The sequence below is a fragment of the Pangasianodon hypophthalmus genome, chromosome 27 (genome assembly GCF_027358585.1).
Source record: "Pangasianodon hypophthalmus isolate fPanHyp1 chromosome 27, fPanHyp1.pri, whole genome shotgun sequence".
Classification (NCBI taxonomy): domain Eukaryota; kingdom Metazoa; phylum Chordata; class Actinopteri; order Siluriformes; family Pangasiidae; genus Pangasianodon; species Pangasianodon hypophthalmus.
Window position 1 is genome coordinate 10,780,834 of NC_069736.1, and position 23,151 is coordinate 10,803,984.

At 41.5% G+C, this 23,151-nt stretch overlaps 1 protein-coding gene across 10 annotated transcripts in view; it reads right to left on the reverse strand.

The window, feature by feature from the left end:
* Positions 1-23,151, reverse strand: part of coro1cb (coronin, actin binding protein, 1Cb) — a 91,406-nt gene that overhangs the window by 31,212 nt on the left and 37,043 nt on the right. For all 10 annotated transcript variants that reach the window (XM_034300713.2, XM_026922022.3, XM_034300712.2 and 7 more), the window contains 4 exons: positions 21,582-21,704; positions 21,330-21,459; positions 3,109-3,290; positions 2,622-2,741 (listed from right to left, as the gene is read on the reverse strand). In XM_034300713.2, coding sequence (XP_034156604.1) covers positions 2,622-2,741; positions 3,109-3,290; positions 21,330-21,459; positions 21,582-21,704 — 555 coding nt within the window. The remainder of the gene's footprint in view (positions 1-2,621; positions 2,742-3,108; positions 3,291-21,329; positions 21,460-21,581; positions 21,705-23,151) is intronic.

A 23,151-nucleotide genomic window follows, 5' to 3' on the forward strand; every position in this document is an offset into this window, starting at 1 on the left:
CCCTGGTATTTCTCGCTCTCTCTCTTCTCTCTCCTCTTATCCCTGAGTCCAGCTCCCTGGAACCGAGGGGTTAGGGCCCCGAAACCAACACCCCAGACCTGGTTTCCACCTCGCTTTTCCTCCCCTGCCTCCCCATGCTCCGTTTCTCTCTCTCTCCACAGGGGGAGAATCCCAGGCAGGTGTGTTGGCAGTGCAGAGCATTTCCAGGATCAGTGTTCCTGCATGGAGACGTGAACTCTGAGATCCCTCAGGCTTCCTCCGATCGAGCAGGAATATACCACATACTGGTGAGTATACAAGGGAGTACACATCAGGTTTTCGTAAACTCAGGGTGTAATCAGACCTTATTCCACTAAAGCCTGATTCAGTGCGTGGCTTTGGGAAGTGCATGCTAGAAATTATGACGGTGGATGGTTCCTGCTGCAGTATAGCGAGGTGTGGGGTGTGTGCAACTCTGGCTGGGGAGGTGGTGCCAGGGCAATCAACATCTGTGCCGTGTTGAGATGACTCGGAGGAGGGGGAGGGCTCCACCCCACCTCCCCACCTCCATGGGGTTTGCCCTTGGGGATTTCCCCTTGGAACAGACATGTGACGAGTCGCTTTGCCACGCCTTTGACCAAGTGACAGTAATAGATGTTCAAATAATCCAGCCAGAACTTGCACTCACCTGCCCCTACTTTTCATTTATTAGAGCTAGTTTATATTGAATAACGCAGGACACTTAAACTAAGAAGAAATAACACAATTGTCGGTACCAAAGAGCCATCAGGAATGTTATTCCCTAGGACAGGATAAAACACTCAACTGTCTAATGGCTCATTTTTATTGGCCGGGCATTCGCAGCAATGTATACAGGTGGTGTGCGATGTGTCGCAAATATCAGCTGGTGAATCCACTGGCCACCCAAAAGTGGCTTTGTGCCCATTACCCTTAATCGAGGTCCCCTTAAAAAGAATTGGCATGGACCTCGCTGGGCCATTAGAAAGGTGTATATGAGGATATCGCATCATCATCCTGTGGTTCTGGTTCCTAAGAGGGAGAAGCTGGGACTTGAGGTAAGTCTAAAAAGTGCAGCTCAATTCACCCCTGTCATCTGTGAAGACCACCTCTCACCATCCCAGAGAGCACAGTTGCCAGGCTGCAAGGGGAAATTTCTGTTGTGTTTTTGCCTCTACCTGGTTGCACGCACCTCTTACAGCACCACCTTGAGACTCCGCCAGGTCTGGTTGTATAGCCATCCAAACCACTTACCTGAACATAAAAAAATGTGGCTTGGGACGAACTCAAGGCTATGCTCAGCATGGGAGTATTCGAGGAGTCTCACAGTGATTGGAAACCACTTTTATTCGAAACTAGACTTAACCAAGGGGTACTGGCACATTCCCTTGACTCCAATATCTCAAAACAACAGTCCCAGTGACATTTCAACGTCTCATGGACAGAATACTCTGCCCGCACAAGGCATATCCCACTGCGTATTTAGATGACAATCTTATGTAATGATTGGCAGTGGCATTTACAACATCTAAGGGCTATCCTGAGATCCTTGAGACAGGAGGGACTCATAGCAAACCCAAAGAAATGGGCAAATGGACAGGTGGAAGTATGGTATCTGGGCTTCCACTTGGGCCATGGGCAAGTGCATCCCCTATTTGATAAGACAGCAGTGAATGCAACATGCCCAAGACCCAAGACTAAAAAGGGGGTGAGGCAGTTCCTGTGGCTGGCTGGCTGTTATCATAGGTTTGTACCTAATTTTTCGGATGTCACCAGCCCACTGACTGACCTCACTAAAAATCACCAGGTCCGGTCCAGTGGACAGACCTGTGTGAGCAGGCTTTTTGCCAGGGGAAAGTGGTTTTGTGTGGGGGCCCACTGTTGCCTTCTCCTGACTTTTCTCTCCTTTTTGTTGTGTAGACTGACATGTCTGACAGATGGCTGGGGGCCATTTTGTCCCAGGTGGTGGAGGGGGAGGAGAGCCCTGTGCCGTACATCAGCCGAAGCTGTCAGTAAGTGAGACCAAGTACGATCGAGAAGGAGTGTCTGGCCATCAGTGATCAGTCCTCACCCTCCGGTACTACTGGGGTGCCCGTTACACTCTGTTCTAATCACACCCCGCTCCAATGGCTCCACCGCATGAAGGATGACAATGCATGGATTAGATAATCAATTAATATCAGTTAATATCAGAGAGTTCAAAACACTTCTGCAACTGTCAGTCATTTCAGAATCAAATGTACAGTGACTCATCCACCATTTTTATTGGGGGGAAAAAGACTGCTCTTTTTGTGTGTTTTTGAGGGATAACTCATAGCTGTGTACTCCAATGTTAAAATGCAGAGCTTCCATGCAAGATGCATAAAGGTTGGCAGGTCTGTTAGTGCTTTCTAGAAAATCAGGTAGGCAATGTTGTTATTGTAGTAATATATTGTTTAACACTTTGGAAATGTCTTTCCTAGTTAAGTCTAGTTAAGCCACATTGCTTAAATCAATTGTACAATAAGCACTGGTATATTTAGCTCCTGTGAGATAAACAGGATTTCTAGTTGATGATTAGTCATTGGTAGATTATATAATACATCTAGGCTGTACATCAGAGAGAGTAGTGTCTCAGGCCTCACCGAGTTCCATAAGGCCAGTTGTCTCTCACTCATGCGGCTAAAGCCAGTGGTGAAGATGTTGCCATCAGCGAGAAAGATGGCCCTCATGGGCCGTGAACCCTCATGAGCTTTATCCTTCTCCTGTAAAAGACACAGCAAAGAGGTAAGATCAAACTACGGAGAGACAAGAAATCCTTCCCATTAAGCTACACAAACTTTGTTTTCATCCTTACTGTTTAATGTTTGTCACAGTGGTTCATCTAAGGGTTGAATAGTTCATACACTCCTGAAATAAAGTTACGAACTGTAAATTTCCTCGTAGCTAATTTAAGGTATATCACAAACATTCCCAGGAAGAAACACACAGTAAAGGTACAAAAGATGTACCCTTGATGGTACAATCCCAACAACAAGGAAAATGATAGTCTGCTACCTTTATTTCTGATAGTGATCATACTGCCTAATATCTTGGAACAATGATCAACATGATCAACTGTGTGCTACTAACTGCAATGATCTTGGCCTTGCGAGGGTCAATGACGCGCACTTTCTTGTCCTTGCAGGTGGTGCAGATGAGGCTGCCATTGTGGTTCCAGCACACGCTGAAGATCATGTCTGGGTGCATGTCATCCAGTGTGATGAGGGCCTCGCCAGTGCCCACGTTCCAGATCAAAATCACATTATCACACCCTAAACAAGGGAAAGATGTTCATGCAGCAATTGCAGGCTCTTAATGATCCTCCAAACTTTACAGGCATATCGCATTTTAAAACACATTCTGGATGTCAGAGGATGAAAACAGCAGTTAAAATAATGCTGTAAAAATATTTAGTCCATTCCAGATTGATTATTTATATTTCACACTGAGGCCCTGATTTACTTTAGGTTTGTGTCTGTAATAACACATATAAACTTAACACCCTCAAAAACATGCAAGCTGATTTACTAAAAGGTTCTAACAGAAGTTTGCATCTTTCGCATGAGGAAAATAACAAATATGTGTTGTCCATTGTGCATGTTCTTAAAGAATGTACAATGAGGGGAGTTTCTAGCACAGGAAATTGCTTTAAGACTACATGGGAAACCTAGCTTCCCCTAAAATTTCATTAAAATGCAGCAATGGAAAAAGTGTCTATATTTTCATCAATATTGGTGGAATTGAATACTTTAGCTATTCAAATGTTCAAAAATCTCACTGTTATATCGCACTGTTCCTTCATTTAACTCAAACTCTTTTCAGCAGACAGCGCAGCTTGCATGAAAATATCCTTTGAAGCCCAACACAGAGCTAGCATACACACAGTGAAGCCTGTGGGTCTCTGGCTGTTTATTACAAATGATTCAATGGGACAAAGGAATGGACAAGAGGCTTTCAACACATCGTTTTGAGCCACACCCAGACACACATGCTTCACTGGGAGTAAATGGGAGTGTGGGCGAGCGTGTTTTTGCACAGGAAAATCTCAATGTTTATTGGACTATGTGTAAACTGAACCTCATAACCACAGAAACGGGAATGAGCATGACTGACATCTCAAACTTAAACATGTCAGTGCCAGTTGGAACCACTTGGAGCCTGCAGTGGTGGTGTAATTTCTAAGTATTGTAAATAAACTGTAAATATAAAGTTCTATTCGATTATTTGCATTAATTTCTGAAATTTGTTTTTAATAAGTTTAGCTAGCTAGCTAGCTGCCACTTCCTTCTTCAGCTAGCAGCTTAGCTTTTTGACACAATATGGCAGACACTGCTAATGCTGATCTGATTTTAGTAAAGTCTTTTAATGATAGTATGTCTTTTGACATACTTATGAGGAGAGACTGAAAATTAAAAAAAGATGGCAGACCGATTTTAATTCAAAAGTCATGGAGCAAAAAAGGAACTTTTAGCTTCTACAGTACAAGTCTCTGTGAATTAGTGTAGAAATGATAATGTGTTAAAACAAGTGCATATATATAATAAACATGATATAAAATATCATTCGTGTTAAATGTGCATGTATAATATACAGACATGGGGAAAAGAATGTATACCCTCAATACAGTTGCCAATCTTCCCAGGAGTGGGTATCCCAGAAAATTCAGTTCAAGGTCAGACCATTTAATGCTCAGCGATATGAAGAAAAACCCAAGAGCTACATCATGTCACGTAGAGGCCTCACTAAGCACATTAAATGTTTATGTTCATGAGAGCACCAAAAAAAAATCTGAAAAAGACTGAACAAGTATGGCTTTCAAGGAAGTGTGGCTAGGAAAAAGGCCCTGCTTTGCAAAAAAGAATATGGCAGCATGACTCAGGTTTGCAAAATTGCATCTAAACAAACCACAAAACATTTAGAACAGTATTCTTTGGACCTTTGGAACAATATTCTTTGGACCATGGTGGAGATGTTTGGTCATCATGTACAGCGCCATGTTTGACGAAAACCAAACATAGCATATCGTCATAAACATTGCAAACCAACTGTCAAGCATGGTGGGGGAGGGGTGATGATTTGGGCTTGTTTTGCAGCCACAGGACCTGAGAAACTTGCAGTCATTGAGACAATGATGAACTCTACTTTTTATCATAATAGTCTTGAGACAAATGTGAGGCCATCTGTCCAGCAGCTTAAGCTGGGCCAAAATTGAGTCATGCAACAGGACAATGATCTCAAGCACACCATCAAATCAAAATCTGAATGAAAGAAAAAAATCAAGGTGCTGGAATAGCCAAGTCAAAGTCCAGACCTCAACCCCACTGAGATGCTGGGATCTTAAGAGAGCTGTGCATAAATGATTGCAATTAAACATCAATGAACTGAAGCAATGTCGTAAAGAAGAGTGGGCCAAATGTTTTGTGAGAGACTGATAAACTCCTACAGAGAATATTTACTTCGTTATTTTTGCTAAAGATGGTTCCACATGTGACTGAATTATAGGGTTTTCTTATTTTTTCCCACCTGGATTCTGAATGCTGGTTTATTTTTGGGGAAAAATAACTAAATATTGAAATCTGTTATGTTTTTTATGTTGCCATCTGAGGATACTTGTTTGTTTATAGAACAGTTTTTTCCCCTGCCATTATATTAGGGGCACACCCCGCCCCCCCTAGAAGGTCAAGTTCATTTTTATTTAATTTTATTTTCTATATAGTGCCAGATCACAACAGAAGTCATTTAAGGTTACCTTTCCTATAAAACAGGTCTATACCTTGTTAGTTTATTAAACAAACTAAATAGCCTTATGTTATTTACCTTATTTACACGACGGCACAACATTTCTGTCTCTACACGTTCGCGTGTTTACAATTCTCCTCTGCTCTGTATCGCGCACGGCGGAGTTCCACCCCGATGCGCGCACACACACAAGCATGCAAGCAAACGGGTGAGCAGTACACTCCCACCAGCGGACAGAGAGCACGCGTCGAAGAATATGTCGCATCAACCAACTGAAAAACAAACAAAAATATCTGTGTTTTTTAAATGCTCCCAGGGTGGTGAAGATGGCAACACTCGCTCTCCTCCGAGTAGCAGCCGGAGTAGCTCTCCTGCTCCGAGTCAAAGTACAGAAAAGTGCCCAAATCCTGCACGCCCTGCCCCTGACAAGCAGGAAAAGTCCAGTCACCACTGGGTGATGGATCTCGATAAATGGGCCAAACATTTCTGACTTCCCATATCAAGAGGCTCTGGAAATGTTCTTTCAGAAGCCCAGAAAGATACACTGCAGTGACCAAAGCTGCACACTTTGCGGATAATTGTCATTAAAAAAATGTTATGATGTTTAGTTCAATGTACAGTTCAAATAATTGTTCAGTTATATGTCATTAAAAGAAACACACGAACACCATGATTCCTTTGTGTCCCCCCCCCAAGCTGTAAACCTAGGGGAAACACTGTAGAAGTTGGTGAGGACCACACAATTGTTATTTAGACTCTGATAAATAAAACATAGAATTGAAGGAGGGTGTACTTTCTTTTTCCCATGACTGTATATAGTCCATAACAGACAGCTGTGTTTCCTCTATTTTAACAACCACAAGCCACCAGGGAGGTGGGTTTGCAAATCGATTAATTTAGCATTCACTCTGATTTACTAAGCCGGAAAGGCACACTGGGAATGGTGATTGTGTGCACAAATTCATATGTCCAGAGTGCATGTGTTTCATTTGTGGAGGCCCATTTCCCCAGCTGAAGACAAAATTATACAATTTACTAAGTCTTATTAAAGAGAAGGTTTGCCTAAATTAAGCCTTAGTTAAATAATTAGAAAATATCTTAAAATGCTGACTTAATACCATTGGAACATCCTTAGTGCATGTTCACACATGCAATGCCAGAGGCATTTAAATAGAACCATTGAAATGATTTTCATTCACATTTATTAACATAATGCACATGCATGTCTACACTCTTTTATGTTTACTCTTTTATTTTGGATCTCCAGGCCTGAATGGTTTTGGATACAATGTATTTTCAAGAGTCACAGGAAACACCACACAATACACTACATGGCCAAAAGCTTGTGAACACCTGACCAACATCATACTCATATGTGGTTTTTGAACATTCCATTCCAGATTTAGTCCCCCTTCGCTGTTACAATAACCTCCACTCTTCTGGGAAGGCTTTCCACTAGACTTTGGAACATGGCTGTGGGAATTTGCCCATCCAGCCACAAGAGCATTAGTGAGGCCGGGCACTGATGTTAGACGAGGCCTGGGGCACAGTTGGCATTCCAGTTCATCCCAAAGGTGCTCAGTAGGGTTGAGGTCAGGGCTTTGTGTAGGCCACTAGCATTCTAAAAGAACTGACAACTGAAACTGAACCATGCACAAGAGTATTGTCATGCTGGAACAGGTTTGGGCTAGGCCAATTATTTCCAGTGAAGGAAAATTCTAATGCTACAGTATACATAGACATTCTATACAATTGTGTGCTTCCAACTTTGTGGCAACAGTTTGGGGAAGGGCCACATATGAGTGTGATGGTCAGTTGTCCATAAACCGTTGGCCATATAGTGTACTAATTTATTATGCGTGCATACATTTGTGTGTAAGAACCACCTGAATGCATAAGAAAATTGTTTTTTTTTTTTAATCACATGCGCTTATGCACATCTGTAAACAATGGACGTTGAATAATCCCACACATTCTAAATTTCTTTGCTTGTGCACGGCCACACTCATTTGCGTATAGGAACACTCACAAATTACCCTATATCTTAAAGGATTTATCTTTAAAAAGCCCAGTAGCCTGTCCATGGTACTGCATGTATGGACAACATGGAGCAATGACAATGGAGTAGTATTACTGCTGCACAAACTACAGCAAAACAAAAATGGTTTATTTGGCACTTTTACAAGTAGTTCGTCTAGGAAATATGTCTGAAATAATTTTTCAATTTTATGGCTGCATGTGTGCATTCTATTGCTCTAATTACATTTAGACAAGCTGTGATGAGAAAATCTCTCGTTGACGTGTTTGGAAATGTAATGTATTGCAGTGTGAGCAATATGAATGCATTTAAGACGGCTCATAGTTGGTCAAGAAATGACAGAACTCTCTACAATTTGTTACGTCCCGTGACGTAAATTATATTGTGTATACTGGAGATTTTTTTTTTCACTGAGCCTAATTAGCGGGAGCGTGGTTCCTCTGTCAAGCGTGTGTAACAGCTGATATAACGCGGCAGAGAAGCAGAGCTCGGAGAGAGTCCCTTTCCTGCTATCCCAATCAACGTGTTGTGTAATTGCTGTTGAGCAAAAGTGTAATCGGTGAATCTGTTGCGTGAATACGAAATGGTCATTTGATCTTTTTGTGAGTTAAACAGTAAAACCGTGTAGGGAGACGGGGGCCTATTTATATGGGTTTTACACCTTTTCTGTTTTTCTCCTGTTTTTACGTCAGTCAGGGAGAGAGGTAAGACAACTGTTTTTTATTTGCTTTTCTTTTGGTAGGTAATTTATATTGTTTGTATTCTTTAGGAAGATCTTGTTTTGTTTATTATTTTGGCATTGCCCTCTCCTGACGATTTGGTTGTTTTCTGTTTATCGATCTTTGTTTATGTTATTTACTTGGCTTTGCTAAGCTGGCAATAAAACTACTTCATTTGAGTATATTCCGTGTTTGGGTGCTGTTAATTAAAAGTGTTGTGGGTGTAAACTTGAGCTGGGATAGGAGAAAAGGAGATTTCTCCGCGTGTGTTTTGCAGTATTTTTTCGTTGGCTAATTCTTTTTTTTGAGCCACATTTTACTTTTTTTGTGTTACTTCCTCCCCAACCCCTAGACTAAGGAGAGAACATAACAAATTCCTCATTGAAATGTACCTTGGCTAAAAACCCTAGGAAAAGGATCAGTTAAAATTGTTCTGGGCAAACGAAATAGAATGATGAGCCACACATCGCTCTTTGTAAAGAGTTTCTTGTGCTCCTTAAAAACATGTTCCACTGCACAAAGCTGTGTGTGGCAAATCTTCAAGCAAAGCATGTGCCTTTTATATGATCTTACTTTACATTTCATCTGTCCCCTGTCTGCACTTTGTGCTACACTGTCAATTATGCTGATATGAGTGACAGTAAGTGTGAGGAGAGCTCCTTGTAATCAGTTTACCCATGATTACACCACTACGGGTTCCTGTATACGCGTGGTCAGTAGTGTGTGTAAATATACGCACATCCTAACATACAAGAAGAACTTGCATAGAAGCATGCATATGAATATGTACTGTTGATAAATGACAACCCAGAAGTTTACATTTTAAATGATTACACTTTAAATTTCCCACAGTAAGAGCCATTATTAACAAATGGAAAACAATTGGAACAATTAGGGCATTCCCGGATATGGTCAGCTTTGGAAAATGTCTTCAAAGGCTCAGAGACAGCTTATTCAGGAAGTCACAAAAGATTCCCAGTCAGACAAGGAAACTGCAGGCCTCTTAAGCCTCATCTATGTTCAGTGTCCATGCCATAATAAAAAGGAGAAAATATGGGCAAAATGGAATTTATTTGGGATAAGCAGCAAAATAATATCCCACAACCCAAAACAAGTCTATATTTAAGGTCAAGAGGTTGCTGAAAAAAAACAAAATTAACGTTTTGAGGTGGCCTAGCCTATACACATTATGTAACATAAGCAGTTCATGCTCGAAAATCAATACAATGTGTCTAAGCTAAAGTAGTTCTGCAAAGAATGGACTGAAATGTGAAAGTTATCAAATTACAAGAAGTGTTTGGTTTCACTTACCACTGATAAAGGTTACTGGCTATTGAGGTTGGCTATTGGCTATTGAACTTTGCTTACTAAATAAACTGAACAATAATAAAAAAATACTATGTGTTAAATTCTCTTTGTTTAAAATTGTATTTCATCTGAAACCTTTCAAAATGACAAATACAGTGCCTTGCACAAGTATTCACCCCCTTGACCTTTTCAACATTTTCATTGTAATGTGATTTGATTTACAGAATATCTCTCAATATGTCTAACATTTAAAGGTGCAAAATATTTTTATTATGTAAAAGTTAATTAAACAAAAATGCAGATGTTGGTTGATTACAGTGGTTGGGTCAATACTTGGTAGAACCACTTCTGGATGTAATTACAGCTGTGAGTCTTCTGGGATATGTCTCTATCAGCTTTGCACAAATTGGATGGAGACCGTTGGTGAATAGCAATTGTCTTGTCTTGCCACAGACTGTCAAATGGATTGAGGTCTGGGCTTTGACTTGGCCATTTTAACAAAATTAGGTTCTTGGTTTTGAACCACTCCAGTATCGCGTTGCCAGTCTTGCCCTAAAGCTTGACCAGTTTCTTAGTCCCAGATGATGAAAAACATCCCCACAACATGACGCTACCACCACCATGCTTCATAGTGGGGAGGTTGTTCTCAGAGTAATGAGCACTGATGGGTTTCCACCACACATAGTTCTTTATGCCATCAGACCAGAGAACCTATTTCCCTGTGTTTGCTAAGTGTCCAACATGTCTTTTGGAAACCTCCATATGGAATTCCATGTTTTTTCTGGTAATGGCTTTCCTCTCACCACTCTTCTATAAAAGCCAGCTTTGTGGATTGTCCAAGGCTATGGTTGTCTTGTGAACCGCTTCTTCCATCTAAGTTGTGCATCTCTCCAGCTCCTTCACACATACCCTTGGCCTCTTGGTTGCTTTTCTGTCTAATAGCCTTACCCAGTTCACTAACTAAGGGGCCTATCCCAAACCTCTTCCAGCATGAAAATGCCACTGTGCATATAGCAAGGTCTATGAAGACATGGTTTGCAAGGTTGGTGAGGAAAAACTTAAGTGGCCTGCACACAGCCCTAACCTTTACCCCACTGAACACTTTTGAGATGAACTGGAATATGCCTTTGGCAATCAGAGGTTACTAAGAGTAATATTGCAGAGGTGTGTAAATAAGCAAAGGCGATGTCCAATGCTGTAATGTGCTCTGGCTCAATGCAATGTGGTGATGTAGCTTACAGCAGGTTATGGAACTGAACTCCTGGATGTCTAGGTGCTATGAAAACACTGTGGGCTTATAGATAATTGGAGTACTTTTGAAGGCAAGTCTAGGCTTTTAGGGCAGGATGGCTTCCATCCCACTTTGGAAGGTGCTGCTCTCATTTCTTGCAGCATAGCTCATAGTCTTAAAACAGGCCTAGTTATTAAGTGACAATCCAGACCCGGGGCCAGGCAGCAAACCAACAGGCTAAACCAACTGTCTGCCATCTGCCTTGAGTAGTGACTCTGGTTCCGTCATATTGACACATCATATGTTGCTAAAAATAAACAAATATGTAGATGTTCCTAAAAAGTTTTACTTTCTGATTAACATAAAATTAGATCATAACTAAGGCACAGCCAGCACCTTTGATCTGAAGGTAGGGCCACTAGATATTAGATCTCTTACATCTAAAGTGCTTATTGTAAATGAAATTATTACTAAGCAATGATTAAGTGCACTTTTTTGTACACAAATGAGAAATAGACTAAATGAGTATGTAACATTAAATGAAGCTAGCCCTCTTGTCTACAGCTACATACACTGCCCTCATCTATGTAGGACCTCAGAGGAAATCAGGCAGTGATTATTCAAAACTGTGCAAAGACAGAGCAATAAGCAGAATTCCATGAGAGGCCCTTAATCTACACTCTAGGACCATCTGAGCCATAAAACCAGAGGTCCTGTCAAGGTGGTGCCAGCAAGTCTGAGCTAAGGATGAGGCTGTGCAGAGGTGGATTAACACTAATGGTCCCATAGGAGAACCAGGCTTGGGAGGTAACTCCAAACTCATAATTCATCCCCTAGGATCAGGACTCCCCTGGACCCTTGTGTTGACAAAGACCAAATGGACTAACAGCTAAATGGAATTAAAAGGCTCTCCATTCTGCTTCCCATATGCAAAGAGACACTCCACCAGGCAATGTGTAATTTAGGAATCGCACAGCTCCCCTCCCCTGGGACGCAGAACCTTGGGGACAGAACCCCTGGAATCTCCCTCATTTTACATTTTAAAAGACATGGACATCAACTGAATGAACACTCGAACACTTTTCCTTGCTTGTTTCTTTGTTTTATATACTTAAGTATGTACCACTAGAACCCAGGATACCAGATTACTCATTCCTTCAAGTTTGATTCAGGCAAAGCGCCGGGACCAAATGGCTGGTCAAAAGACCAAGACAGCCAAGACACCCTGTTGAATGAGCCCTTCGAACCACCACATGGACACAGGACAAAGACCTTCTTCATTGCATAGTGTCTATCTCTATGTAGCCAAATGTATCAAATCTCTACACAGTGCCTAGTCTGGTGATAACCCTGAATTTGTCATTATGATCTGTAACCTACAGTATATTACCCATGCCTATAACCAGAATGTAACCATTATGCTTTTTATTATCTTGTATTCTTGCCATCATCTCTGGCAAGTTAATTATCATACCAAAGTATGTCATGTCTAGTATCTAGAATGTTGGTGGACTACGTATTTTAATAACTCGCACTGTAATCTTACTGTAACAATAAGGACCATAGAGAAACAAGTAAGAGTGGGAAAATGGAAAGTATGTGACCCAAAAGTGACATGCAAATTAGTTGGAGGGAAAAGCAAAACCAGTCACCCGTTTTCCTAAAGATAACTTCTGATTGGTTGGAACCCCTAGAGGGCTGGGTTAGGTTCATCCTTTCATCCCGTTGTCAGTCTTCATCTTCATTTCCTTTTCTTTAAGTTTGTCTCAGTTTCTTATCCACTCAGGTAACTTTTGTTTTTCACAAACTCTTTTCGGTTAATTCTACACTGAAGTCTTAGTCTGAAACTAGCCTTCGGCTGTGAACAACATCTTCAGTTCGCCAATCCAGATTCAACTAGACGTCCTGACCACTGACGACATCCCAACACTCTCCTCCCACTAACTAAGGCAATGTAAGTATGATACCTCCCAACTCTCCTTACGTTGGTGCAGTAAAAACTAAGAACTTGAGAACCTAGTTCATGATAATACCCCGGTTGATATTAATGTATTGATGGTTTGCTCAGGTCATGGTCTAACTGAATTACATACATTGCCATAAAATCTATGTCATTCTTCTACTGTAAAACTCCTATGCCATTCCTTTATATGTGTATGTGGGTGTACACACTATATATATATATATATATATATATATATATATATATATATATATATATATATATATATATATATATATATATATATATATGGTCGAGAAGGCCTGGCTCTCAGTCTCCGCTCTAATTCATCCCAAAGGTGTTCTATCGGGTTCAGGTCAGGACTCTGTGCAGGCCAGTCAAGTTCATCCACACCAGACTCTGTCATCCATGTCTTTATGGACCTTGCTTTGTGCACTGGTGCACAGTCATGTTGGAAGAGGAAGGGGCCCGCTCCAAACTGTTCCCACAAGGTTGGGAGCATGGAATTGTCCAAAATGTTTTGGTATCCTGAAGCATTCAAAGTTCCTTTCACTGGAACTAAGGGGCCAAGCCCAACTCCTGAAAAACAACCCCACACCATAATTCCTCCTCCACCAAATTTCACACTCGGCACAATGCATTCCGAAATGTACCGTTCTCCTGGCAACCTCCAAACCCAGACTCGTCCATCAGATTGCCAGATGGAAAAGCGTGATTCATCACTCCAGAGAACGCGTCTCCACTGCTCTAGAGTCCAGTGGCGGCGTGCTTTACACCACTGCATCCGACGCTTTGCATTGCACTTGGTGATGTGTGGCTTGGATGCAGCTGCTCGGCCATGGAAACCCATTCCATGAAGCTCTCTGCATACTGTACTTGGGCTAATCTGAAGGTCACATGAAGTTTGGAGCTCTGTAGCAATTGACTGCGAAGAAAGTCGACGACCTCTTTGCACTATGTGCTCTCCGTCAGTTTACGTGGCCTACCACTTCGTGGCTGAGTTGCTGTTGTTCCCAAACTCTTCCATTTTGTTATGATAAAGCTGACAGTTGACTGTGGAATATTTAGGAGCGAGGAAATTTCACAACTGAATTTGTTGCACAGGTGGCATCCTATGACAGTTCCACGCTGGAATTCACTGAGCTCCTGAGAGCGGCCCATTCTTTCACAAATGTTTGTAAAAGCAGTCTGCATGCCTAAGTGCTTGATTTTATACACCTGTGGCCAGGCCAAGTGATTAGGACACCTGATTCTGATCATTTGGATGGCTGACCGAATACTTTTGGTAATATATATATATATATATATATATATATATATATATATATATATACACACATATATACACATATATACATATATATATATATATACATATATATATATATATATATATATATATATATATATATATATATATATACACATATACATATATATATATATATATATATATATATATATATATATATATACACACATATATACATACATTATATATATATATATATATATATATATATATATATACACACACACACACACACACACACACGCACACATATACACATACACATACACACACACATATACATACAGCGGGTAAAATAAGTATTGAACATGTCACCATTTTTCTCAGTAAATATATTTCTAAAGGTGCTATTGACATGAAATTTTCACCAGATGTTGGTAACAACCCATGCAATCCACACATGCAAAGGATTGAACACGCTTACTGAAATTTATTTAATACTTCGTACAAAAACCTCAGGTGTGATTTTGGCCCATTCTTCCACACAAACGGTCTTCAAATCTTGAAGGTTCCATGGGCCTCTTCTATGAACTCTGATCTTTAGTTCTTTCCATAGGTTTTCAATTGGATTCAAGTCAGGTGATTGGCTGGGCCATTCTAGCAGCTTTATTTTCTTTTTCTGAAACTAGCTGAGAGTTTCCTTGGCTGTGCGTTTGGGATCATTGTCTTGCTGAAATGTCCACCCTCGTTTCATCATCCTGGTAGATGTGCAGCAGATTTTTATCAAGAATGTCTCGGTACATTTTTCCATTCATCTTTCCTTCAATTATATGAAGTTTGCCAGTACCGTATGCTGAAAAACAGCCCCACACCATGATGTTCCCACCTCCAAACTTCACTGTTAGTATGGTGTTTTTGGGGTGATGTGCAGTGCCATTTGTCCTCCAAACATGGTGTGTATTATGGCATCCAAAGAGTTCAATTTTGGTCTCATCTAACCAGACTATATTCTCCCAGTATTTCACAGGCTTGTCCAAATGTTGTGCAGCAAACTTTAAACGAGCTTCAACGTGCTTTTTCTTCAGCAGTGGAGTCTTGTGTGGTGAGCGTGCATACAGGCCATGGCGGTTGAGTGCATTACTTATTGTTTTCTTTGAAACAATTGTACCTGTTAATTCCAGGTGTTTCTGAAGCTCTCCACAAGTGGTCCTTGGCTCTTGGACAACTCTTCTGATAATTCTTTTCACTCCTCTGTCAGAAATCTTGTGAGGAGCACCTGGTCGTGGCCGGTTTATGGTGAAATGATGTTCTTTCCACTTCCAGATTATGGCCCCAACAGTGCTCACTGGAACATTCAGAAGTTTTGAAATCCTTCTGTAACCAATGCTATCAGTATGTTTTGCAACAATAAGGTTGTGAAGGACTTGAGAGAGCTATTTGCTTTTACCCATCATGAGATGTTTCTTGTGTGACAGCTTGGTAATGAGACACCTTTTTATAGGCCATCAGTTGGGACTGAACCAGCTGATATTAATTTGCACTGACAAGGGGCAGGATTGCTTTCTAATTACTGATTGATTTCAGCTGGTGTCTTGGCTTTCCATGCCTTTTTGCACCTCCTTTTCTTCATGTGTTCAATACTTTTTCCCTATGTCATTTGACATTATTACACATAACTTAATTTATGGACATCTATGGTTTGATTTCTTTGCATGTGTGGATTGCATGGGTTGTTACCAAAATTGTATCAAAATTTGGACACACCTTCTCCTTCAGTGGTTTTTCTTTATGTTTATTATTTTCTACATTGTACATTAATACTGAAGACATCCAAACTATGAAAGAACATGTATGGAATTATATAGTAAACAAAAAGTGTTAAATAACTCAGAATATGTTTCACATTTTAGATTGTCCAAAGTAGCTACATTTAGCTTTGATGACAGCTTGGCACACTCATGGCATTCTCTCATCAGATTCACGAGGTAGTCACCTGTAATGGTTTTCAATTCACAGGTGTGCCTTTTCAAAAGTTAATTTGTGACATTTCTTGCCTTCTTAATGTGCTTTAGACCTTCAGTTGTCTTGTGCAGAGGAAGGGTGGGTACAGAGTCAATAGCCCTATTAGTGCTACTACAACTACTGTACAAATCCATATTTTGGCAAGAAACACTCAGTTAAGTAAAGAGAAAAGACAGTCCATCATTACATTAAGAAATGGGGCAGTCGTGGCCTAATGGTTCGAGTCTTGGACTTGTAACCCGAAGGTGAACCTGAATGTCGTGGGTTCGAGTCTCACGTCCGGCAGGGATTGGAGGTGGGGGGAGTGAATTACCAGGGGGGAGGGAATCTCTCCCACCCTCAATACCATGACTGAGATGAGACCCTTGAGCAACCCCAACTGCTCCCTGGGCGCCGCAGCAAAAAAGGCTGCCCACTGCTCCGTGTGTGTGTGTGTACGCACTTGGATGGGTTAAATGCAGAGCACAAATTCTGAGTATGGGTCACCATACTTGGCTACACGTCACTTCACTTCAAAACCATCAAACACTATGATGAAACTGGCTCTCATGAGGACCATCCCAGGAAAGGAAGACCAAGAGCTACCTCTGCTGCAGAGGATAAGTTTATTAGAATTAGCCTCAGAAACTGCCGGATTACAGCCCAAATCAACGTCATATTTCAGCATCCACTGTTCAGAGGAGACTGCGTGAGTCAGGCCTTCACGGTCGAATTGCAGCAAAGAAAACATTACTTCAGATCAACAAGCAGAAGAGACTTGCTTGGGCCAAGAAACACAAGGAACGGACATTAGATCAGTGGAAAACTGTCCTTTGGTCTGATGAGTCCAAATTTGAGCTTTTTGGTTCTAACCGCCGTGTCTTTGTTAGACATAGAGAGGGTGAACGGACGGTTCCTGAACGTGTGGTTCCCACTGTGAAGCATGGAGGCGGAGGTGTGATGGTGTGGGGGTGCTTTGCTGGTGACACTATTGCTGACTTAGTCAAAATTGAGGGCACACTTTACCAGCATGGCTACCAAAGCATTTTGCAGAGACATTCCAGAGACATTCCATCCCATCTGGTTTGCACTTAGTGGGGCCATCATTTATTTTCCAACAGGACAATGACCCCAAACATACCTCTAGGTTATGTAAGAGCTATTTGTCCAAGAAGAAGAGTGATGGAGTGTTGCATCAGATGACCTGGCCTCCACAATCACCTGATCTAAATCCAATTGAGATGGTTTGGGATGAGTTGGACTGGAGAGTGAAGGAAAAGCAGCCAACAAGTACTCAACACCTCTGGGAACTCCTTCAAGATTCTTGGAAAACCATCAGATGACTACCTCATGAGGCTGACTGAGAGAATGCCAAGAGTGTGCCAAGCTGTCATCAAAGAAAAAGGTGGCTACTTTGAAGAATCGAAAATATAAAACATATTCTGGGTTATTTAACACATTTTTGTTTACTACATAATTCCATACGTGTTCTTTCATAGTTTGGATGTCTTCAGCATTATTACACAATGTTGAAAACAATCAAAATAAAGAAAAACCATTGAATAAGAAAGTGTGTTAATCAGTTTCTGCTGCTTTGGTGTTAATGAAATTAACAACAGGTGCACTAGATGGGCAACAATGAGGCGACCCCGAAACAGGAATGGTTTTACAGGTGGAGGCCACTGACATTTTTTTCCCTACTCATCTTTTCTGACTGTTTTTCACTAGTTTTGCATTTGGCTAGGGTCAGTGTCACTACTGGTAGCATGAGGCAATACCTGGACCCTACAGAGGTTGCACAGGCAGTCCAACTCCTCTAGGATGGCACATCAATACGTGCCATTGCCAGAAGGTTTGCTGTGTCTCCCAGCACAGTCTCAAGAGCATGGAGGAGATTCCAGGAGACAGGCAGTTACTCTAGGAGAGCTGGACAGGGCTGTAGAAGGTCCTTAACCCATCAGCAGGACCGGTATCTGCTCCTTTGTGCAACGAGGAACAGGATGAGCACTGCCAGAGCCCTACAAAATGACCTCCAGCAGGCCACTGGTGTGAATGTCTCTGACCAAACAATCAGAAACAGAGTTCATGAGGGTGGCCTGAAAGTTCATGAGGGTCCTCTAGTGGGACCTGTGCTCACTGCCCGGCACCGTGGAGCTCGATTGGCATTTGCCATTGAACACCAGAATTGGCAGGTCCGCTACTGGTGCCCTGTGCTTTTCACAGATGAGAGCAGGTTCACCCTGAGCACGTGACAGACGTGAAAGGGTCTGGAGAAGCCGTGGAGAACATTATGCTGCCTGTAACATCGTTCAGCATGACCGGTTTGGTGGTGGGTCAGTGATGGTCTGGGGAGGCATATCCATGGAGGGACGCACAGACCCTAGACAGGCTAGACAATGGCACCCTGACTGCCATTAGGTATCGGGATGAAATCCTTGGACCCATTGTCAGACCCTACACTGGTGCAGTGGGTCCTGGGTTCCTCCTGGTGCACGACAATGCCTGGTCTCATGTGGCGAGAGTATGCAGGCAGTTCCTGAAGGATGAAGGAATTGATACCATTGAATGGCCCCCACGCTCGCCTGACCTAAATCCAATAGAACACCTCTGGGACATTATGTTGCGGTCCATCCGACGCCACCAGGTTGCACCTCAGACTGTCCAGGATCTCAGTGATGCCCTTGTCCAGATCTGGGAGGAAATACCCCAGGACACCATCCGTTGTCTCATTAGGAGCATGCCCCGACATTGTCAGGCATGCATACAAGCACATGGGGGCCATACAAACTACTGAGTACCATTTTGAGTTGCTGCAATGAAATTTCAGCAAAATGGACAAGCCTGCTGCATCATTTTTTCACTTTGATTTTCGGGGTGTCTTTGAATTCAGACCTCTGTAGGTTGATAATTTTCATTTCCATCAAACGATGTGGCATCCTTTCCTTCCTAACACATTACCCAGTCCATATCCATATAGATATCCAGCATGATATTTTTCCCCATTGAGATCTGATGTGTTTTCAAAGTGTTCCTTTAATTTTTTTGAACAGTGTTAGAGATGGCTCTAATGACAAAATTGAACATATTAGACAGAAAAATTCAGCATATTCCTTTCAGACAATTTGATATCTATATTGAGAACAATTTAACCTGTATAACAATATAACCTATACAATATAATTGGAGCTTTTACTCCAATTTTAGAATCTTTTACTCCAATCCAACAAACTGAACTAATTTCCTATGCAAAGTCATCAACTTGTGTACTAGACCCCTTATCTATAAATTTCCTTAAACAAATATTACCAGTTGCGATGAAACCTCTATTATGCTGTCTAACTATAGAATCTCGCTTTTATCTGTAAGATCCTAGAAAAGGTTGTAGCACAGCAGTTAGGCTCATACTTGCATAGAAATCACATTCACTAAATCTTTCTGTCAGGATTTAGGCCTCATCATATGTAGAATGGAAGATGACAAATGTATTTGAATATGAAATGAGTATTATTTAATTATATACACATAACTTTAAATAACAACATATTTAATTAATTCACATTTTTATCTATATTTGATGGGGTTTATACCATTTGATTAACACAACATGCCTACCACTTAGAAGGTGAAAAATATTATTTTGTTGTGATAAACAATAATTAAGAATAAAAAACAGAAACCCCCCCCCAATTAGCTTAGCACACCCAGCCACTGGGATTTTTGCCCATTCTTCAAGGCAAAACTGCTCCAGCTTAGATGGGTTGTGTGGGTGTACAGAAATCTTCAAGTCATGCCACAATTCTCAATTGGATTGAGGTCTGGACTTTGACTAGGCTATTCTAAGACATTTAAATGTTTCCCTTCAAACCACTCCAGTGTAGCTTTAGCAGTATGTTTAGAGTCATTATCCTGCTGGAGGATAAACCTCCGTCCCAGTCTCAAATCTCTGGCAGACTGAAACAGGTTTTCCTCAAGAATTGCCCTGTATTTAGTTCCATCCATCTTTCCTACAATCCTGACCAGTTTTCCAGCCCCTCCCGATGCTGCCACCACCATGCTTCTCTGTGGGAATGGTGTTTTCGGGGTGATGGGAGCTGTTGGGTTTGCAACGCACATAGCGTTTCCCATGATGGCCAAAAAGTTAAATTTTAGTCTCATCTGACCAGAGAACCTGTGTGTTTGGGGAGTCTGCCACATGCTGTTTTCTTATTTTTTTTTCTTTAAGCAGTGGCTTTTAAAGTGGTTAAAGTGGTCCTATGGACAGATACTCCCATCTCTGCTGTGGATGTCTGCAGCTCCTTCAGTGTTTTCTTTGGTGTCTTTGCTGAATCTCTGATTAATGCCCTCCTTGCCCAGTCTGTAATTTTGGTGGGTGGCCTTCTCTTGTCAGGTTTGTAGTGGTGCCATATTCTTTCCATTTTATTATAATTTATTTAATGGTGCTTCATGGGATGTTCAAAGTTTGGGATATTTTTTTTTTTAGAACCCAACGCTGATCTATACTTCTCCACAACTTTGTGTCTGACATGTTTGGACTCAGGGGCCTTTCAGAACAGGTGTATTCTGACATCATATGACAGATCATGTGACATTTTGATTGCACAGCTGGACCTTAATAATTAATTATGTTAATAATAAAAATAACTAATAATTAACAACTAATTATGTAACTAATTAAGTTAATTGGTTGGACCAGATCTTGTTTAAGGGTTTCATAGCAAAGGGGATGAATATATATGCACTCAACTTTTTTTATTATTATTTACTTTCTAGCAAGGTATTTTTTTTCATTACACTTCAACAATTTGGACTTTTTTGTTAGGTCCATTACATAAAATCCAAATAAAAATCCATTTTAATTCCAGGTTGTATTGAAACAAAAGACCGGGGGGGGGGGGGGGGGGGGGGGGGGATACTTTCACTGTATACTGAAATTATTAGTCCCTATCTTTTGTACTAACATTTGAGTCTGAACCCATTTCTGAAAAACCTTTCTGGTTTACCAACTAAACTACCTGTAAAAAAAAATAATGTTTGTTAAGTTTGCCCAGAAGGTTGCCTACCAGCACTGAGGAGGACATTACGGACTGTGGGGTGCCATGTCACGATGCCAACCCGCTTGGAGTGTCCCTCTAACACCACAACGGGCTCTGAGAGTGGAGCAGTGAGTCCGTTCTCTGGGATCTGCCATACCTGAGGAGACAATAAAAAGTGCAGTGCAGCACTTTAACTGTTTACTCTGAACAGCCTGGATTGTGCTAACAGAGCATTGTTCTGTGTTCATATTTCACTCAAATACATTTTAAAAATCATACCATTATAGTACAATCTTCAGACCCGCTGGCAATGACGTGATCATTGTGAGGGCACCAGTCGATGTCCAGCACGGGGCCTGTGTGTCCGCAGACAGTTGGGTAGGCCTTATCGATACGACCTGTCTGCAAAAGAAAGTGATATTCCAGCAAGCAAACAGAGTTCAACCTCAATAGAGAAAAGAACATGCAATGTGCATAGTTGAGACGAAGTAGGAAGTAAGTGCTTAAGATCAGGATTATATTTATTGAGGGCAGTCAATAATCAGTGTCACAGTTCATAGCAGAGGTTAGATAACAGGCAGGTAGAAACGAACTAGAATAATCCATGGAGAAGGAGTGATCTCATCAGGGGCGAAGGGATGCAGAGTGACATCCCCAGTGGAGCAGGGTAGCAGAGTGATCTCCTCAGTGGAGCATGGAGGAGGCTATAATCAATGGAGCAGGGAGGTGGAGCAACCTTCTTTGCAAAACCAGGAGGTGGAATGAAGCCCTCTGCAAAGCCGGGAGGCGAAGCAACACTTTTTGCGAAACCAAGAGGAGGACACAGGACAGCCAGGCAGATTGGCTCAGGAAACCAGCACACCAGCTGGTCATGAACGAAGTCAGGAGGTTGGATGGTGATGTCACCTACAAAGTTACCAGGCAGGTGGGAGGACAACATTATCCTCAAAGTCAGCAGGAGCTGTGATGACGACATCCACCATGATGTCGACCTCAGGCTTGGGCTTGGCTTGAGAGGTCGCCTTGTCAATCTCATGGTTGGACTTGGCTGGGGAGGCCGCCACATCAGCTTTATAGCTGGGCTTGGCTGGAGCCTTCATTCTCCCTCTGTCTCCAGTTCACCCTTCAGTGAAGTAGCCTGTGTTATGCAGGCTATAGCCAGACCCCTCCAAATTTGTAGGGGAGGCTCATACATGATCAGCAGGAACACCTTTCTCAGGAGGCTGGAAATTTCAGCTGTGTTATCCAGGCTATGGTGTCCTTGGGTGACCAGGTTTTAAGCCCATTCGTGTGCTCTGATGGTATGCTGTGATAACATGAACCTCCCCCTCTTCCTCTCATCAGACTTACGGTCCACCAGCATTGAATTCTCACTCCCCGGCAGAATTCCATTCCCCTCGTGTAATCACCAATCGTATACTGCTGCTGCATAACACTGTCTGTATTCGCAATTTCTGCTTTCCTTTTAAAGACAATTCCTTGATCGTTTTCATAACCATTGAGTTTCACTTTAGAGAACCAAGACAACAAATATAATCACTCAGAAAGCAAATGTGTTCTGCATGATATTCAGAAGATTGAGTTAGTTTCAGTTTCAAATGATACAGGCAAGTCTGCTGCCACTGATAACTCAGGACATATAATAATAATAATAATAATAATAATAATACATTTATTATATATAGTGCCTTTAAAAGTTGCTTTCTCAAGGCGCTTTCCATGAAAGCTTAGATAAAGGAAAACACAACAATATAAGACAATATACTATAAATTCAACAAGAAATAAATCACAACAATGTAATAAAAAACTAATCAAATAAAAGCATTCCTGAAAAGAAAGTTTTGAGAA